The sequence below is a fragment of the Carex rostrata genome, chromosome 26 (genome assembly GCF_964058835.1).
Source record: "Carex rostrata chromosome 26, lpCarRost1.2, whole genome shotgun sequence".
NCBI lineage: Eukaryota > Viridiplantae > Streptophyta > Magnoliopsida > Poales > Cyperaceae > Carex > Carex rostrata.
This window is the reverse complement of record NC_135943.1, coordinates 922,726-942,742: the sequence shown is the minus strand read 5'-3', so window position 1 is coordinate 942,742 and position 20,017 is coordinate 922,726. Positions and strand designations below refer to the sequence as shown.

Below are 20,017 nucleotides of genomic sequence, written 5' to 3'. Positions count from 1 at the left end.
GCATTGGCTTGCCGAGAAAATCAACAACCCGAGCAAGCTGCAAAAATTCAATCTTTCACAGCACCATCACAGAAAAAGGCAAGGTGCTAAAACTTACCCGATTAGAGCAAGCACGAGATGGAGAGGAATAGAAATGGCCGGTTCCAACGAAATCACCTCGCCTCACGGCTGTCAGAAAGAAAATGGAGAGAGCGAGTGAGATGAGTGGGGCAGATTATTCGCCTCATTGTCATTGGACGTTTTGAGCTTGCAGATTATTTTTACAAAAGAAATCAGTTACGTAATACAAGCAACAAGGTCCATTTTCGGAAATACATAGCATAGCATGTATGCTACTTTCTTAGTCACGTCTTTTTCAACTCATGTTACATGGATAAGAGTCGGCCGGATATCGAATCAGATATAATACGTATATGACGATATGTGTATTGATATCATGATAATCAACGTATGAGATACGGTATGGACCATATATGGAGTATAGGCGTAACATAATTTGCAACAAATTAACAATAAGTAGTGGGTTTTGGAAAAATAAAATAAAATGAGTTTTCATGTCTCATCATGTCTCATATCTTATATTTTTGTTTTTAAAGTCCGAACTATAATCTGAACGGCTCAACATGATATTCATATCAAAATATGTTTGGAGACAAAATTTTATAATTTTTAGAAACTTTTTATTATTTTTTTGAATAGGTACAACATCACTGTTTCTAGACAATTAAAAAATAATTATTTTACACATATCTAAAAACTAGTAAATAATTTCTAAAAATAGTACAATTTGATCTCCTAGCATATTTTAATATTGATGTTATGTTAACGGTTTATTGATTTGAATTGACAGTTTAAACTTTGTAAATGAAAATATAAGATGTAAACCATGGTGATGTATTAAAAAACATAATTAAGTTATTTCAACCGTCCTCACACAAAATTTAAAATTTTAGTACCAAAGGTGACGTCACCCACCAGCGGCTGAGTCCGGTCGCATCGTCTGCATTAACTCAAAATAGTATCTTTTGAGTTAATTAATACATATAGACCGCCCAATTGTAAACGAAGCCCATCCGGTTCCAGCCTAAAACATAGAAAATCTTTAATATTAGTGTGGATCTAATTCGCACGAATTTTAAAGCTCATTAGATGGTCTAGATGCATTAACTCAAAAATTCCTTTTTGAGTTAATGCAGAGGATGCGAATTCCCAGCGGCCCACTCGGTTGGCTCAGACAATGACTGTGATCACTGAAACTTGAACAAATATGAATAATTGAAAACAAACAAAAAGAATCAAATAAATATATAACACATCTTTTAAGTTTGGCAACGATATTGTATCAATGCATTATTCCTTTAGTTTATTTTTAGTGTTTATTAATTTGCAAGTTTTATTTTTTTTCATTTGTTTGTTATATTATTTGCAAAAATTCTTATACAAATTACATTATACTTCCAGGTATGAGTAATCTTGTCTTATCACTATTAAAATTTTACGAACAATATTAACTCATTAGTTTAAGTATTTTTTGAACAACTTCAAGTAATTGATCTCCAAACAACTATATATTTTTAGTATTATTTTTAATTGGTCAAACAACTCGGAACAATTGAACAAAGATGCTTGTATAGCCAGTAGGGTGTAAACGGTCGGATACGAATCGGATAGTGGTCTAATTACCGTATTCGTATCAGTTATAATTTTTGGGATACAGATACGGATCGGATATCGGACGGATACGGATATTTTTCATAATTAGCTTGTTGGTTACAAAACATTTATTATATTATTAAAATATTAGTCAATAATTATGTTATAGTATTATATTGCTCATCAAAATATATATCTAAATGCAATTTAATAAAGGATTAGTACAATATGCAATTTAATAAATCAATTTGAGAACACATAGCACATTTGTTGTAATTTAAAAGTGTAAACAGTTGGATACGGAGAGTTAAAAGTCTTACCGTATTCTTATCCATTATAATTTTTCAGATACAGATAATCTTAGATACGAATACGGATCGGATAATTTAGGTAATTTTCTGGATTCGGATCCGGATAAAATCGGATAATATCCAATTCGTTTACACCCCCAATAGCCACACATACAAATGAACTCATCAGTTGCTACATGCTAGCTAGCTGCCTATAAATAGGGTATTTATCTTTGAATCGTTAAATAACAAACTCTTAATTACCCAAAATAATAAGGGTACGGTATTGCTCAATGGCAACTAACGTGATCTTTGTGACCTTATTTCTTGCAACTTCACTTTCAGGAATTCCGTTTGCAGTAAATGCCGACTCCTTCCCATACCCACCAGTGGAAACAGGCCTGTCGTTCAACTTCTATCAATCGACTTGCCCGCAATTGGAGTTGATCATTAGGAACTACCTATGGAATGCTTTCCGAACTGACATTGGCCTTGCTGCTGGCCTTCTCCGCCTCCACTTCCATGATTGCTTTGTGCAGGTACGAAAACAAGGAAATTAAAAGATATAAAAGAGAGAGAGAATGTACAGACTTTATGTTTTAACTACTATACATTTTTTTCTTGTTTGGATTGATCATTTGCTGTGCAGGGATGTGATGCATCAGTCCTACTTGATGGCTCTGCTAGTGGGCTCAGCGAGAAGCAGGCGCCACCCAACCTGACGCTGAGACCAGCAGCCTTTAAGGCCATCAATGATATCCGAGCTCTCATCGACAAGGTTTGCGGGGTGGTTGTCTCCTGCGCTGATGTAGTTGCTCTTGCAGCTCGTGATTCAGTTGCCTTGGTATATATCTCCCTCTCTACGTATAGTTTCATATTTTATAACAGCAGTATATATTAACTGTAAAGTATACAGCGAATTAACCAAATTAAAGCGTAATGAATTATTTCTTAATTATAGTCCGGGGGTCCCATGTACAAGGTCCCACTTGGCAGATGTGACGGCCTAAACTTTGCCAGCCAGTCAGCCACCTTGGACAGTTTACCGCCCCCCACCTCCGACGTGACTAAACTGTTATGGGTTCTGAATAAGCTCGGCCTTGACACAAATGACCTGGTCGCACTATCCGGTGGCCACACCATTGGCCTTGCTCATTGCACCTCTTTCACCGATCGGCTCTATCCGTCCCAAGACTCCACTATGAACAAGTGGTTTGCTGACCATCTTAAACTGATCTGCCCGGCAAAGGACACCGTGAACACCACAGTGAATGACATCCGTACACCAAACATGTTTGACAACATGTACTACGTCGATTTGGTGAACCGGGAGGGACTATTCACATCTGACCAGGATTTGTACACCGACTCGAGAACCAAGGCGACCGTGACTGCCTTTGCCATGAACCCTGAGTTGTTCTTCCAAAAGTTTGTCTACTCAATCGTCAAGATGGGGCAGTTGAGTGTCCTGACGGGCAATGCCGGGGAGATTCGCAAAAACTGCTCGGCCAAGAACCCGCCAGGCATTGACATCCTTGAGCTGGTGATTGATGACAAGGATAACAGTCAGGTCTATAATAATTGATAGGACCTTCATGCAGGTCCTTTAAGAAGTTCAAATTTCCATGCATGCATATAGAGTTTGGAAGTCTTTTATTTCGGGTGTGCTTGGAAGATGTTATTTTTTAGTAGCCAAGAGAGGAGACAGAGATGATGAAATTGTATTGCATATCTTTTTGTTTCTATTGATATATTTGTTATATCTTTACAATCAAGAGATTTTGGGTATATATACTGTTGAATATCTATTGTACCGTTGGATCCAATATTAATACCAACGGTAACTTTCTATTCTCTAAAGTTACAATTTTATCCTTTTTCTATCTTACACATTTAACCCTCTATATTTTTTATTCTATTCTCAACACTCCCCCTCAAGCTAGGATTATAAATGTCGATTAATCCTAGCTTGCTTGTTATTTCTTCAAATGCTTTTGAAATGAGACCCTTAGTGAAGATATCGGCTAATTGATCTTGACTCTTCACATACGGAGTTTCAATCTCCTTTGCTTGCATCTTTTCTCTTGTGAAATGACAATCAATTTCAATATGTTTTGTTCTTTCATGGAACACAACATTTGAAGCAATATGCCTTGCCGCATTGTTGTCACAAAACGTCTTCATTGGTGTATTAATTTTGAAGTTTAACTCTTCGAGTAGTTGTTTGATCAATGTGAGTTCACTTGCGGTGGATGCCATGACACGATATTCTGCTTCCACACTTGATCGTGCCACGACATTTTGCTTCTTGCTTTTCCATGTGACTAAGTTTCCGCCTACAAATGTGCAATAGCCGGTTGTTGATTTTCTATCAAAGCTCCCGACCCAATCTGCATCGGAATAGCCACACACATCATTAGATTTATTGTTTTTCATCAATACACCCTTTCCGGGTGATTTCTTTAAGTATCTCAAAATTCTATCAATTGCATCCAAATGGGGTTTTCTTGGTGCGTGCATGAATTTGCTAATTTGGCTTACCGCAAATGATATATCCGGCCTTGTTACCGTTAGATAAATTAGCTTACCTACAAGCCGTTGGAATTGGTTGATATCTTCCAACGGTTCCCCTTCTTCGGAATTTAATTTACAATTGCTATCAATTGGTGTTGAGGCCGGTTTTGATTCTAATTTTCCCGTTTCTTTTAGAAGGTCAATGGTATATTTTCTTTGTGAGATAAATAATCCCTTGATAGAATGAGCTATTTCAATTCCCAAAAAATATTTAAGTCTACCAAGATCCTTTATTTCAAATTTTTCTTTTAAGTATTTTTTAACATTGTCAATTTTTTCATAATTATTTCCGGTAATAATTATGTCATCAACATAAACAAGAACAATGGTTGAATCATTATTTTCATGTTTTGAAAATAGTGATGTATCAGATTGACTTACTTTAAAACCGAGAAAAATTAAATATTGAGAGAGTTTTCCATACCATGCCCTTGGCGATTGTTTAAGTCCATAAATTGACTTATTTAACCTACAAGCAAGGCTAGTATTTTTTTCTTTTATATGACCCGGTGGTAGAGTCATATAAACCTCTTTTTCAAGTGTTCCTTGAAGAAACGCATTTTTAACATCCATTTGACATAAGTTCCACCCATTATTTACCGCTATTGAAAGCAAAATTCTTATGGTATTCATCTTTGCTACCGGAGCAAAGGTCTCTTGGTAATCAATACCATATGTTTGGGTATACCCTTTGGCAACTAGCCGGGCCTTATACCGTTCTATGGATCCATCGCTTTGATATTTTATTTTATAAACTCATTTAAATCCAACGGGTTTTTTATTTTTTGGTAATGGTACAATGGTCCATGTGTCATTTTTTTCTAAGGCTTGAAGTTCTTCTTCCATAGCCTTATACCACACCGGTTGGTTAATGGCTTCTTCAAAATTTCTTGGTTCTTCCATTTTTGAAATTGAACTAAGAAATGCATGGTGGTTTTTTGAAATATTTTTATATGAAATAAAATTTTCAATAGGATATTGAACCTTATAGGTTACGAAATCTCGTAACCTAGTGGATGGTTGTTTACGATGAGTTGACCTCCTTCTAGGTTGTTCTTCAATATTTTCGCCTTCTTCAATATTTTCTTCTTCAATATTTTCATTTTCTTCCTCCCCGGCTCCACTTTGAGGAGTATTATCATTTTCTTCTGCTTCTTCTCCTTCTCCTCCTTCTTCTTCTTCTTCTTCTTCTTCTTCTTCTTCATTTCCTACAATTCTTTGCTCAATAATTTGATTAGTAGACATGGGAATGACAAAGTCATTTGTGATAATTTGATTATCAATCTCATCTTTATTTTTAAAATATGGCTCATTTTAAAAAAAAGTTACATCTCTAGAAATATAAAGTTTTTTATTTATAGGATCATAGCATTTATAACCTTTTTTTTGAGATGAATATCCTAGAAAAATAGCTTTTATAGAAGTATAATCTAATTTATCTATTTTAGTTTGGTGTACATAACATGTACATCCAAAAATTCTTAGGTGGTTAAAAATTAATTTTCTTTGGTAAATAATTTCTAATGGACTTTTATTTTTTAAAACGACACTTGGCAATCTATTTATCAAATAAGTTGCGGTGAGAACGGCATCCGACCAATATATTTTTGGAACATTGGTTTGAAACATAAGTGCTCTTGTCATTTCAAGTAAATGACGATTTTTTCTTTCGGAAATCCCATTTTGTTGTGGAGTATAAATACAAGTTGTTTGATGTATGATTCCCTTTTGTTTCAAAAAATTTAAAAATTTTTGATTTAAAAATTCCGTTCCATTATCAGTTCTAAGAATTTTAATTCTAGTATTGTATTGATTTTCAATTAAATTTGAAAAATCTTGGAAATGAGAAAAAACCTCACTTTTATTTTTTAATAAATATAAGTATGTTAGTCGTGAAAAATCGTCTATAAATATAACAAAATATTTGAAATCATTATAAGAGTTTACGGGAGCGGGTCCTCAAACATCGGAATGAACAAGTTCAAATATATGATTATTCTTAGAATTTGAGATTGCAAAAGGAAGTCTTGTATGCTTAGCTAGTTTGCATACTTCACACTTACTACAATCTAAATTAGAAAAATCAAAAATACATTTTAAGGTTCTATCGGAAGGATGTTCAATTCTTCTATGCCATAAGTGTCCCATGTCTTGCACTTGAGTGTTGAAAATGTATTTTCGTCTATACAAAAAATATAATCCATTTTTTAAAACACCTTCACCAATCATCCTCTTGGATACTATATCTTGAAAAAATACATTTTGAGGTGAAAAAATAATTTCACAATTTAATTCTTTTGAAAGTTTACCTATAGATAATAAATTGACCGTGCAATTTTTTACATGCATGACATCTTTAATTTCTTTTGAAAAAACAATGATTGAGCCATAACCACAAATTTCAATTTTTTCACCATTTGCAACATAGACAAATTCTAGACCCTTTCCTATTTTATAATTATGTAATAAATCTTTATTTCCGGTCATATGATCGGTTGCACCGGAATCTAAAATCCAATCTAAATTATTTTTCGAATATTCGTTATTTAACTTTCCTAAATTTGTACATTTTAATTGGTTTATTTTTCTATTTACGGATTCAACTTTATTTGAGCTCACAGTGCTTCTTTTATTTGGTATAACATACAAATTTTGGTTTGGGCTTTTGATATCTCCATATTTGATCTATTGTTCCGACCAATTCTTGTACCAAAATATGCGTTTTAAACCACCAAATCGCGTATTTTACATTGAATATCCATAGAATGTGGTACTGCTGCGATTTCATTCTTATTTTGCAGAAAACGGGCAAAATCAGGAAAGTTATTGAATTCTGAGACATCTGATGCGACCCTCATCACATCTGACGCGACCCTCATCAGAGTCGATGCGACCCTCATCAGACCTGATGCAGGTCGCATCGCGAGCTTCCAGAGCAGACAGCAAAGCCCCAAGTCAGATCCGTTGCCTATATAAGCAGGTCCTATGCCAGAATTTCGGGAGCTTTTTCCCCCTTTACATTCCAGATCACTTAGAGAGCAAAGATCAAGAGAGAAGAAGGAGATTGGAGCTTGCTTGAAGAAGAGGAGAAGAGAAGATTGCAAGATCCTCTCCAATCCACCTTGGATCTTCGAGCTTCATCATGATCTGCCTATTCTCTCTCTCTTTTATGCTTTCTTTTACTATGCTTGAGTAGATCTCTAGTTCCTAGGGTTAGGATGTAGTCTCTAAACTTTGTCTTTGAGTTGCATGTTGTTTTGATCTAAGTTTGAACTTGTGTGATTCTTTGTTTGAGTATTCATTGATTGCTTGATTTTGATTGCTTGATTGATTCTTGATTGTCTACTGTTATATGTCTATAGCATCTCTTCTAGTAATTTGACCTTGATGTTTCTTGCAATTGTGATTGAGTATTTGAAGTAGATTTATGATCAATAGTAGCCGAGAGGTGAACTTTCCATTATCGAAAGGTTGTGGATACTTCTAGCAAACCAGACAATCAATTTAGGTTAGATACCAGTAGGTGAGAGCTACAGGTTGAAGCCTCGCACAAGAAATCAACTTGGATACGAACACATGTCAGCTCTGCTCCAGGGCCATGCGACCCGCATCAGAGATGATGCGAGTCGCATCATACGGGTCGCATCAGAGATGATGCGAGTCGCATGATAGGTCCAGAGAAGACAAAGTTTGGGATGAAACCTGAGACCCTGGGAACGCCTTTTATCATTGTTCAAAACCAAAATCTTTAATTGCTTTCATTTACTGTTAATTGAATTGTCACTCGAAATTAGGAAATATAAACAAACCAAACCCAACTTTTCACACTTCTAGTACCTAACTCAGATTTGTAAGAATTTAGACTCGAATTGTACCGTCCTTGAGGATCGATACCTGATTTTACTATACGAGCAGGGCTGTGCACTTGCAGCCTTAATCAAGAGTAACTCAAGGTTTTAAACTGGTACAATTAGCTGTACCTGAAACTTTGTAGCATACTTTTGTAAGCGAACAGCTTTCACTATTTTGGGCTTGTAATAAATTTTGAGAATCAAAAGAACCTGAACGAGGCCCTTGGTTCAGCAGCACACTGAGTATAGAGAGAATGACTCCCAATTCCGAACGGGTTATACCCACTGACCCGTTACCTCCTGCAGACCCGTTAAGAGATAAACCAGCCCCAATTCCTGCGGACCCGTTAAGAACTGAACAAATCCCTTCGTCTTGTGGGAGAAGTCGCGCCGCTCCAGTGGCAACGAACCCCTTTTCCTCCCCCTTAAGGTTGCTCTTCCGGTCGCCTCTTCCATTCTCCTTCCACCATTTCGGCCGAAGATGAGAATTAAGAAACCAACAGCTCTCTCGATTGTGTCCTGATTTTTTGCAATTAGTGCATCTCTCCTCACCACTAAGGTTAGGGTTTTGATTTTTTATCGAATGCCATGTTGAAGGGAAGAAAAAATGGGGTTTCTGGTTTTGATATGAAAGAAACTAATTTTCTTGGTTTTGATCGGAAAAGAACAGAAATTTCTGGTATTTTGTTGATATGGGCAGCTTTTGCTGTTGGAGTTTTTTTTCTGGTTTTGTCAGTATTTTCCTTCCTGGTATTTGATTTGCTGGTATTTTCTGGTATTGACTGATAAGAGAATCAGTTTTCTGGTATTATGATTTTTGGAAGGTTATCGGGTTATCGAGCCTAAGCTCTGATATATATTTTTTCGGTATTTTCTGATATGGAATCAGAATCGGATATTGGTTTGTAGTTACAAGGTTTACTGGTAAAACACGGAAACTTGGAGCTTTATCGGGTTATTGGATATTGCTATCGATTTTTTCAGAATTGCTCTGATACCATGTTATTTTTTAGTAGCCAAGAGAGGAGACAGAGATGATGAAATTGTATTGCATATCTTTTTGTTTCTATTGATATATTTGTTATATCTTTACAATCAAGAGATTTTGGGTATATATACTATTGAATATCTATTGTACCGTTGGATCCAATATTAATACCAACGGTAACTTTCTATTATCTAAAGTTACAATTTTATCCTTTTTCTATCTTACACATTTAACCCTCTATATTTTTTATTCTATTCTCAACAGAAGATCAGCTGATGCTTCCCTTTTTTTAAATTAACTGCATTACGTCTACATCCTACTTGTACAACATTTGGTTGTGATCAAGTGCATGCGCGTGTTTCTTATTACTTTCCATCGCCGCCTCTTTAGTAGCAAAAATAAGTAAAGTTTGTTTGCAAAAAAACTAAAAATAAATAATAAAATAAGTGAAGTATACGTACTTAGTGGCAAGGTCCCTCGCTGATGACCCACTCGACTAGCTTGGTCAATTACTGTGCAATGGAAGACACTGGGACAATCCAACTATGTTCGATTGTTTGGGCACATACAGTTTGTATTGGTAACTAATTTGTTTATTGTTTGCAATATATATTGCGTTGTCGGTTAAGTACTCAAGTAAGAGCCACCTTTTTGTTATATATATATTTTCTTATTATTTTATAAGAGGGCTCAAATGGCTACATTATTTTTATAGTTTAATTGTATCTCACGTCTTTATTTTCAATTTTAATATTCAAGCAGACGATTTGAATTGCTTAACAGGATATCCACATTAAAATGTACATGAAGACCAAATTTTTAATTATTAAATTTTTTAAATTTTTTTACTTTTCATTTTTTATTTTTTTTACTATCATGTTGATAATTCGTATTGCCTATTTAAACTTTAAAATTAGAGATAAAGATATGAGATACGATTAAAACATAAAAACAATGAGACATTTGAGCTCTCTCATTTTATAAATTAGAATAACAAACAACCGATTTCTTTGTTCAAAAAATAAAAAAGATATGTCATTCTCCCTGCTCCACGCGAATTTTTTTTTTTTTTTTTTTAAGGTCAGTGGCAAGAGACCGAATCGTCTGCCCCCCGGGGGGCAGGAAATTCCTGCCTCCAGAGTCTCTGCGGGTGGGGCCCATTTAAAAACAGTAACAATAGTTAAACCCTTAAACAGTAACCGGTCCCACCCCGCAGAGACTCTGGGGGCAGGAATTTCCTGCCCCCCGGGGGGCAGACGATTCGGTTTCCAGTGGCAAGGTGCCTTCCGACCTTCCATGCGAAAATTGACGTGCTCAATCCACATTCCAAGCACAACGTTCTTGTCAACATAGATCTTTAATTAAAGCTTAACCTAATGCATGTTTATACTATTGCAAGTATAAGCGTTTACACTTATGAGATATATTTATACGAGTAAAGCTAGAGTGTGATATGAATTCGAAACTTTCAAAAATATTTCATGTACATGCATTATTAATAAAATAAATAGATATCAACGATTTGGATTTGTTATTTGAAACAATCCAATAGGCTTTTGGAGTAACAACAATAAAGTAGACACTATTCGCGAGGGAAAAAACACATTTATGACGGTACTACCTTGCGAAAAGTACCGTCGCGAATAGAAAAAACACATTTATAACGGTACTCCGTCACGAAATGAATAATAATGAAATGACACATTTATAACGGCAAAATGACACATTCAACACATTTATAACGGTACTCCTTCGCGAGGGAAAAAACACATTTATAACGGTACTACCTTGATATCCACTAACCTCTCTTGGTGAACACATCAAACTCTAGATCTACTCGTATTTATATATACTAATAAAATGAATAATAATGAAGCTATTTTATTAACAACAATCTTAAGTTGGTGCTCATAGTTTTAAACCAGGTGTTTATACCAATGTTTTAAATAGCGCGCTATAGCGTTTTTGGACCTTGAACGCTAAGCTATGGAATAAAAGTGCGTTATTTCAGCTACGACCACTATAGCGGTAATAGCAGTCTGTTATCTGCGCTAAACGCTACATGTTATAGCGCACGCTATTCTACATAGATTTTTATATAAAAGATCAAACTGAAAATTAATTATAAGTATCATTTTTTTCAAGATCCATATTGATTTTCATTTTAAAAAAGAAAAAGATAGATAGTTTATTCCACGATCCTTAGGTTTTTTTCAATAGAGAAATAAATATATAGCTTATGCCATGATGCTTATATGTTAGTTTGAACGAAAAATGATAGATAGTTTATGACATTATTAGAGATATTCTGAATAGCAATTAGTTTGGACTTTGTACTAGGTCATATGAATATTCTATTCCTTAATTAATTTTGTGTTATTTATTATTCTATGAGACTTTAGATTATGTTGCTATGAATATAGCTTTTTGTACTAGTTCATATGAATATAGCTTTATTTTAGTCTTTCCACTATAATGCGATAATCGCTATTTAGAACCTTGATTTATAATATTACCACACATCTTGTTACTATTACAATAGATATATTTATACTGGTGAAAGTGAATAATAAAAAATATTTTGTTAAAAATTTAGGTATATAGGAATTTATACTTTGAATCAGGTAGTTATATATGTGATTACAATCAAGAAGCGTTCATAATGCAATCACAACAAGTTTTTATAGTAACAATATTTAGGAGTGAAATTTATTATTTTAGTCTTATTCACGGGTTTATCCATGGACAAACGCCATGCTAGGCTGGTCGTAAAAAAATAACTTTATATTTCCAACTGCCCAGATGAACAGTCCGGATAAAAGAGGAGAGGAGAGGAGAGGAAGAAAACAACTAAAATTATTGTACACATTCATTCAAAATTAAAAGGTATATTGGTCAATTTGATTTTTATAACCTTTAAGAAGATTATTGATTCTTGCTGTTCTGGTTTCCTTCATCTTCAGTTCCAGTGCTCTTAATGCAATCTCAAGAAGGGGCGGAATCAAGGCAGGGGCCTGCCCCAGCCTGCCCCCCCCCCCCCCCCCCCCCCCCCCCTTGGCCCAGAAAATATACAGAGCCCCATTTAATAATTCAGTGTGTTTAAAGTGGATGTCCTTGGAGATGATATAGGAAATATACAGGACCCCCTTTAATAATTAGTTAGGCCCATAAAATATACAGACTGTCTTCCTCTGCGCTGTGCCAAATCAATAATTCGTATAAAAGCTATACAGATTCAATTAGTTTTATGTATAAATTTTTTTTATAATTTTGGACAAAAATTTTAACTGAGAATTTTTATTCTCTATTATGTATGCACATATATGTTGATGAATGTCATTTGGAGATGCAATATGTTGGAGATCTTTAACCAAAAGACATCATGTCATGGATCACATGCATACTCTTTTTTTATATATGTTGGATCTAATACGTCTTAGTTTGTATGAAATTTCGGTCCAAACTAGATCATAACCAAGCATTTTGATAATGTGGGCCAAAGCTTGATCATATGATTACTAAGTGGTAAGGATATAACTTTTTATACAAATATTGTATTGGATCTTGAGGAGTATATGTTATGTTTTATCATATGGGATTGCATGTACAAAAGGCTTTGTATATATATATGTTGCATGAATTGTAATCTTCTACCTTTTCTTGTTACTAACTAATACCAAATTATAATTGTAGTATGAAACAAAGCAAAAGTGTTAGACCAAGGAGCAGAACGACGATGTCAGATGTATGTGGGCAAGGTGGTTTCAATTTAAATTTTGTAATACTCAATATGGATTTGTATAATTTTGCATAATTTAGTGTACATGAATTATTTATACAGTTGTATAGTTTTGGAATTCTGAGTTTAAAAGGCCTCTGTTTAATGTTTCTCTATTTTGGAATTCTAATTTTAAATAGCTAGCAAAATTAGAGGCTAGTCACCAAAAAAAAAGATGAAAAAAAAAATTCTACACGGACATTTAACTAAAGTTCGTGTAGAAAGATATTTAAACATTAAAAGAAAGTTAGAAAAAAAAATTCTACACGGACATTTAACTAAAGTCCGTGTAGAAAGGTATTTAAACATAAAAAAATAATAATAAGAGAGCTACACGGACATTTAGCTAAATATCCGTGTAGAAAAAGTAATTGTACACAGACATTTAGCTAAATGTCCATGTAGAAAGAGTAATCGTACACGACTGTTTATGTAATAATCTGTGTAGCTCGGTTATTTTGAGAGCGACGCTTGCAAGTGTTTGTACACGGTTATTTATGTAATAATCCATGTAGCTCTCGATAATCGCACACGGGTAAATATCTGTGTGTAAATATTCAAGAATTTCTACACCCTCGCATTCCACACGGCAGAAAATCCGTTTAGCTCCCATGTTTATGTCCGTGTACAATCACTTATTCTGTAGTAGTGGCACCAACGCCATCTGTTAAAAAATTAGGGACCGATGGGAGTAATAATTTTACGATCGTTAAATAAGTTGTTTAATGTAGAACCCAATTGAATCTACTTTGTAAATAACCGATGGCGATCCTACATACGGCATTTGATATTTGACGCTGTTAAGGGTCTAATGCCATCTAGTGCACGCGGTTGTTCGACCGATGGCAAATGTCACTTGAACCATCTGTTACTAACTAATTTTGAGTTGTTGGTAATTTATGAGAATATTTTTTTTAATTCTGCTTTTATTAGGGTGAAGCCCCCGTGTGTGTGTGTGTGTCTCCATCCATTTATATTAAAAACACGCAATAGTAGGTACCAATCAACAAATAATATAAAACCATGAAAGCTAATATGAATAGAAAATAACTATAAAGAGAAACAACCAATTGTATTCAACTCATACAAAAGTAGTTACAAAATTAAGGAACCCTAGCTAGATATCACTGATAACAAAAAAAATTCAATTGATGTGGTGAATGATCCTTAATTAATTAGATATTATTGAGTTAGGATTATGTTATTAAATAATTATTTATTATAATGGTTAAATGGGATATATATATATGAGATGGGCTATAGTGCATTACAATGTATAGACTCTTTTGTATATTGGACTATAAATCACTGGATTCAAATTTTAAATGACCGATCCAAACCGTTCATCTTGTTCTCCATATTAATATGTGTTTAGAGACCAAATTTTACATTTTTTGAAAAATATTTACTATTTTTTTAGATTTATTGAAAATCGTTGTTTGCAAACAAATCTGGACCATAAAAAAACAACGATTTTCAATAAATCTAAAAAAATAGTAAAAAATTTCAAAAAAATGTAAAATTTGGTCTCCAAGCACATATTAATATGGAGAACAAGATGAATGGTTTGGATCGGTCATTTGGACTTTGAATCCGGTGAATTATAGTCCAATGCACAAAAATACCTATGCATTGCAATTTATGGTAACCTTACTCTCTCTCTCTCTCTCTCTCTCTCTCTCTATATATATATATATATAGTGTTGCTAATTTGCTACGGAAGCACTTCGACCGAGGTGCTTTCGGGGCTATATTAGCATATGTGATGTTCAAACAACAAATCCAAACCGTTAGATGTTTAATCTATATTAAAATCTACTTGGAGACCAAATTTTACATTTTTTTGAATTTTTTTACTATTTATTAAGATGGTTTGAAAATCGTTGTTTTTATTAAAATTCTGCACCATAGAAAACAGCGATTTTCAAACCATCTTAATAAATAGTAAAAAAATTCAAAAAAATGTAAAATTTGGTCTCCAAGTAGATTTTAATATAGATTAAACATCTAACGGTTTGGATTTGTTGTTTGAACATCACATATGCTAATATAGCCCCGGAAGCACCTCAGTCGAAGTGCTTCCGGTAGCAAATTAGCCACACTATATATATATATATATATGAGGGTTCAAATGCCTCCATTTTTTGTGCCTCCACTATGCCTCTATTTTTAAAAACTTTAATAATTTAATATTAAGACTTAAATGTCAAAATAAAACCGTTTGATATGATCTACATCATTTTATTTATGCACGTGTAAAAATTATGATTTTTCAATTTTATTTTGATTGTTATCAAGAGCTTGTAAAAAACGCACTAATGTGGATAATGTCTAGACATTGATTTTTGAACTTATTGATTAACATAAAAACAAAATTGAAATGTGATAATTTTTTATGAGCACATAGAGAAAATATTGTAGATCGCATCTAATGGTTTTATTTTGACTTTGAAGTTTTAAATTTTGAGTTATTAAAGTTTAAAAAAATGGAGGCATAAAAAGTAGATGCATTTGAACCCTCCTCACACACAAACACACACACACACACACACACACACACACACACATATATATAGAGTGTGACTAATATGCATTCGGTAACACTTTGGCCGAAGTGCTACGATTCATTTTCCAATTTTTAAAGTCCAAATGATCGATCCAAACCGTTAGATGTCATCTCCATATTAAAATGTGCTTGGAGACCAAATTTTACATTTTTTGGAATTTTTTTACTATTTATTAAGCCACTTTGAAAATCGTTGATCCAACGGTGGCTTACCAAACATTAAAAATCAGAAGCTACCGTTGGATCAGCGATTTTCAAAGTGGTTTAATAAATAGTAAAAAAAATTCAAAAAATGTAAAATTTGGTCTCCAAGGACATTTTAATATGGAGATGACATCTAACGGTTTGGATCGATCATTTGAACTTTAAAAATCAGAAAATGAATCGGTAGCACTTCGGTCGAAGTGCTACCGAATGCATATTAGTCACACTATATATGTGTGTGTGTGTGTGTGTGTGTGGAGTTGGCTACGATGCTACGCGTAGCATAGAGTGTTAGATATGTGTTCTAAAAGTTATCTTATGTTGATTATTTTTACATGTTATGTTTATGAATTGGATGCTGCATGCATTTTGTTCCATGAAATTTATGTTTATCTATAGAAGTGTTCAAGAAGATGCTCTTAGTCTTGAACCATAGAACTCTATATGATGACAAACATAAATCTCTAAAATGTTCACAAACTTGGTTATTAGCATGGAACACTAATATACCATGATAAGTTTGTCATGTTAATTAAAGTACATTGTAGTTCTATAAATGTTGATAACATTACTTTAAATGATCGTGTATTGTAAAAGAGATACTTTACATCTATGTTATTTGGGTAACTATAATGTATAGCTAGAATATCGCTTATAGTTTATGGTAACAAAATGTTTTATGCCATTGCCAACATAACACAGATCCTCCATATAGGTCACACCAACTGAACGAGAAACAAGAAGGATATTTTATTTATATGTATATTGTTTCATATGACATGAAATAATATACATGTGATAGATAAATATCATGACTGCTTAGAACGAATAAAAATTTATGAGAAGTGTGCATACATATTATTTGGTATAATATGGTGCATATTATATAGTATAATATACATGACACATAAATATAATAATGTGCAGAACATTGTTATAACATAAGTTTATTAAAATCCAAAATTAATATGAGTTGAGGCTGGTACTGTAGCAGTTACTATAGCGCGCACTATAGCAACGGCTAGGGTTGGCTCTTTTAATAAGGAGAATTATACTAGGAATGTTACACAATGGAAACCCTAGTATATTTGTATATAATGAGAGGTAGAGAAGGTATTGATTAAGTAAGCAAGCAATTAATTTTCTGAAAAAAAAATTATTTCCTTCTCTTCCTCTCCCTCCTAGTCGTTACTATCTCTTCCTCTCATATTATTAGTTTTTCTAATGAAGAATTACTAGAAGAACAAGAAGGGTTATTAACTAGGTTCTAAGCTTAGATTTGATTAAGACCTCTAGCAAGGTCTTTCTAATTCTTGTTTAGTTCAAGGTGAACACTAGGAGATCATTTCGACAAACGAAGGTATCCAAGAGATTTAGAAGAGAATTTGACTTCTCTCTATTTACCACATTGACATTTGGTAGAGGTATATCCAAATCACCTTTAGTAGATAGATTTGTGAGAAATGAATGAGTAGATAATTATTTGTGTATATGAATTGTTTGAATAAAATTAACATACTAAAATAGATCCGTAGATGCTTGTAAGAAGGTTAAATTTTTTTATTTTACCACCTTGCCGCATCATGAAATCCTTCATAGAGGGCATCCGTGCAACGTCTCAATATTTGAGTTTTCAAAATCCTAACGGTCGATCCGAACTGTTCAACATGTTCTCCATATGAATATGTACTTTCAAACCAAATTTTACATTTTTTTTAGAATTTTTTTACTATTTTTTAGATATATAGAAAATCACTAGATCTGAATGGTGCAGAATTTTCAAATCAAGTGATTTTCTACCTATCTAAAAAAATAGTAAAAAAATTCTAAAAAATGTAAAATTTGGTTTGCAAGTACATATTCATATGGAGATCATGTTGAATAGTTCGGATCGACCATTAGGATTTTGAAAACTCAAATATTGAGCCGTTGCACAAAGACCCTCTATGCTACGCATAGCATATTAGCATTTTCCTATATATATATATATATATATATAGAGTACGGCTAACGCGCTTCCTCTAGCATATGGGCCGAAATGCTTCCGGTGAAAATTTGAAATTGCAAAATCCAAAAAGTCGATCTGAACCGTTCATCTCCTTCTCCATATTAATATATGCTTGGAGACCAAATTTTACATTTTTCTGAAATTTTTTACTATTTATTAAGCCACTTTGAAAATCGCTGATCCAATGGTTTTACTGTTTTGTTAAGCCACCGTTGGATCAGCGATTTTCAAAGTGGCTTAATAAATAGTAAAAAAATTCAGAAAATGTAAAATTTGGTCTCCAAGCAGATATTAATATGGAGAAGGAGATGAACGGTTCAGATCGACTTTTTGGATTTTGAAATTTCAAATTTCCACCGGAAGCATTTCGGCCCATATGCTAGAGGAAGCGCGTTAGCCGTACTCTATATATATATATATATATATATATATGAGATTTACATTTTTATGTATACTTATTAATAGAACTTGAAAATTTTACAAAAATTTATAGTCAGATTTTAATTTCGAATCTAGCAATTAAATATCAGTTTGAAAAAAGTTAACATTTTGATTTCATCTCCTCACTTGACCTGCCACTTGACGTAACTGGCTAACTGGGCCGTGAGACAACATAGAGCCCATACTTACCACACAGCTTAGCATTGTGCGAAGTTCAAAGGTGCTTTACTTTGATCCAAACCAAATTGTCCTTGTTCGGAGGCCCAAACTTTGAAGGCCTGTGGTAACTTTTTTCTAACATTAAAGATCCGTGCATAACTTCATTACCAGAAAGATGATTACAAAACATATAAATAATAGAATAACTCCTCAACCAGACCAAACTGCGTATAACTGTTATTTGTGTACCTGTTATTAAAATAACAGGTTTACAAATATTTAATAGGTACAACTTCTGTAAAATAATTTTTGTGTTGAACAAAGTTTGGGAACAAATTAACAAAATTAATTTTACAAAACGTTAAAAGCGTGTAGAATGGTAAACAATACAATTAGTTGAATAATGATTTATGCCAACAAATAAACTTTAATATTTATATAAGAGTTATATTGTACCTTGGGCATAGCAAACACATATCTTTCTAAAATAAGTAAAAAAATCATAACACATGAACAATATGATAAAGATAAATAAGGAAATATAGACAAATAATGATGTAACATGCGTAGAAAATTGGAGACTTGATTTCCTTTTATGTACTAGGACTATTTTCGGTATTTGTCATGAAAATAAACTTTTGTATAGAATATTGAATTTAATTTTTAAATTAACCACAATAAAATCAGAAAGAATTACAATATCAAAGAATATATAAAAATTTCAATAGATAATCACGTAATAAAAAATGTTAATCTCATACAATTAGATTTACGTACCTCACACATTGATAAATATTTATTACAAAAAAGGAAAAAAAAAATATTAAGGTGTATATTAATAATAATGATTAATTCCATGATAATTTTTTAATAACTAAACATGCTTTAAAAAGGGTTCGAGAACATGTAAAAACTCGAATCATATTTATTTAAGAGGTCAATACGGATTCGATGGGTTAAAATTCAATCCATTCAGATCATGGTGTGAAATTGACCTACCTACCTATACGTGTTAATTAATACTTGTTGAAAGAGTTGGTTAACCTCAGACGATCGATTATCTTTTGAGAAATTTGTCATGGTGTGACCAGAATAATTAGTCTTACACATGCATTGAATTGAACAAGTCTACTATGCATGTGAAGATAAATGTAGGTACCATCAGATGTACCCTGATTTCCCAATATGTTATTTTCAATCTCCACAAGTGGATTAGGCTCGCACCTATATAAGAGCAGGCATTATATAACTGGACAGAGCACAGAAAAGAAGAATTACCTTCTGATTTAACTACTTGCGCCAGCCCTCCAATCAAATCCATTCCTGATTTACCAAAAAATAAAGTAGAAAATAATTTTTTGAAAATTTCAGATGGATCATCCTTTAAGAAGATTAATAGTTATTGCTTTTCTGGTCTCAATAACCTTTAGTTCTTGTGCTCAGAATGAAACTGTAAGTGAAGATGATGCTCAAAGAATAATATGCCTTCCTGGAACCACACACTG

General features: G+C 33.3%; 1 protein-coding gene across 1 annotated transcript; it reads left to right on the top strand.

Moving 5' to 3' along the window:
- Nucleotides 1–2,207: 2,207 nt before the first annotated feature.
- On the top strand, nucleotides 2,208–3,620 carry LOC144544491 (cationic peroxidase SPC4-like). The gene is made up of 3 exons (XM_078293000.1): nucleotides 2,208–2,482; nucleotides 2,593–2,787; nucleotides 2,905–3,620. Exons 1-3 carry the CDS (start codon nucleotides 2,237–2,239, stop codon nucleotides 3,526–3,528), a joined length of 1,065 nt encoding a protein of 354 aa, XP_078149126.1. The 5' UTR covers nucleotides 2,208–2,236; the 3' UTR covers nucleotides 3,529–3,620.
- Nucleotides 3,621–20,017: the final 16,397 nt, after the last annotated feature.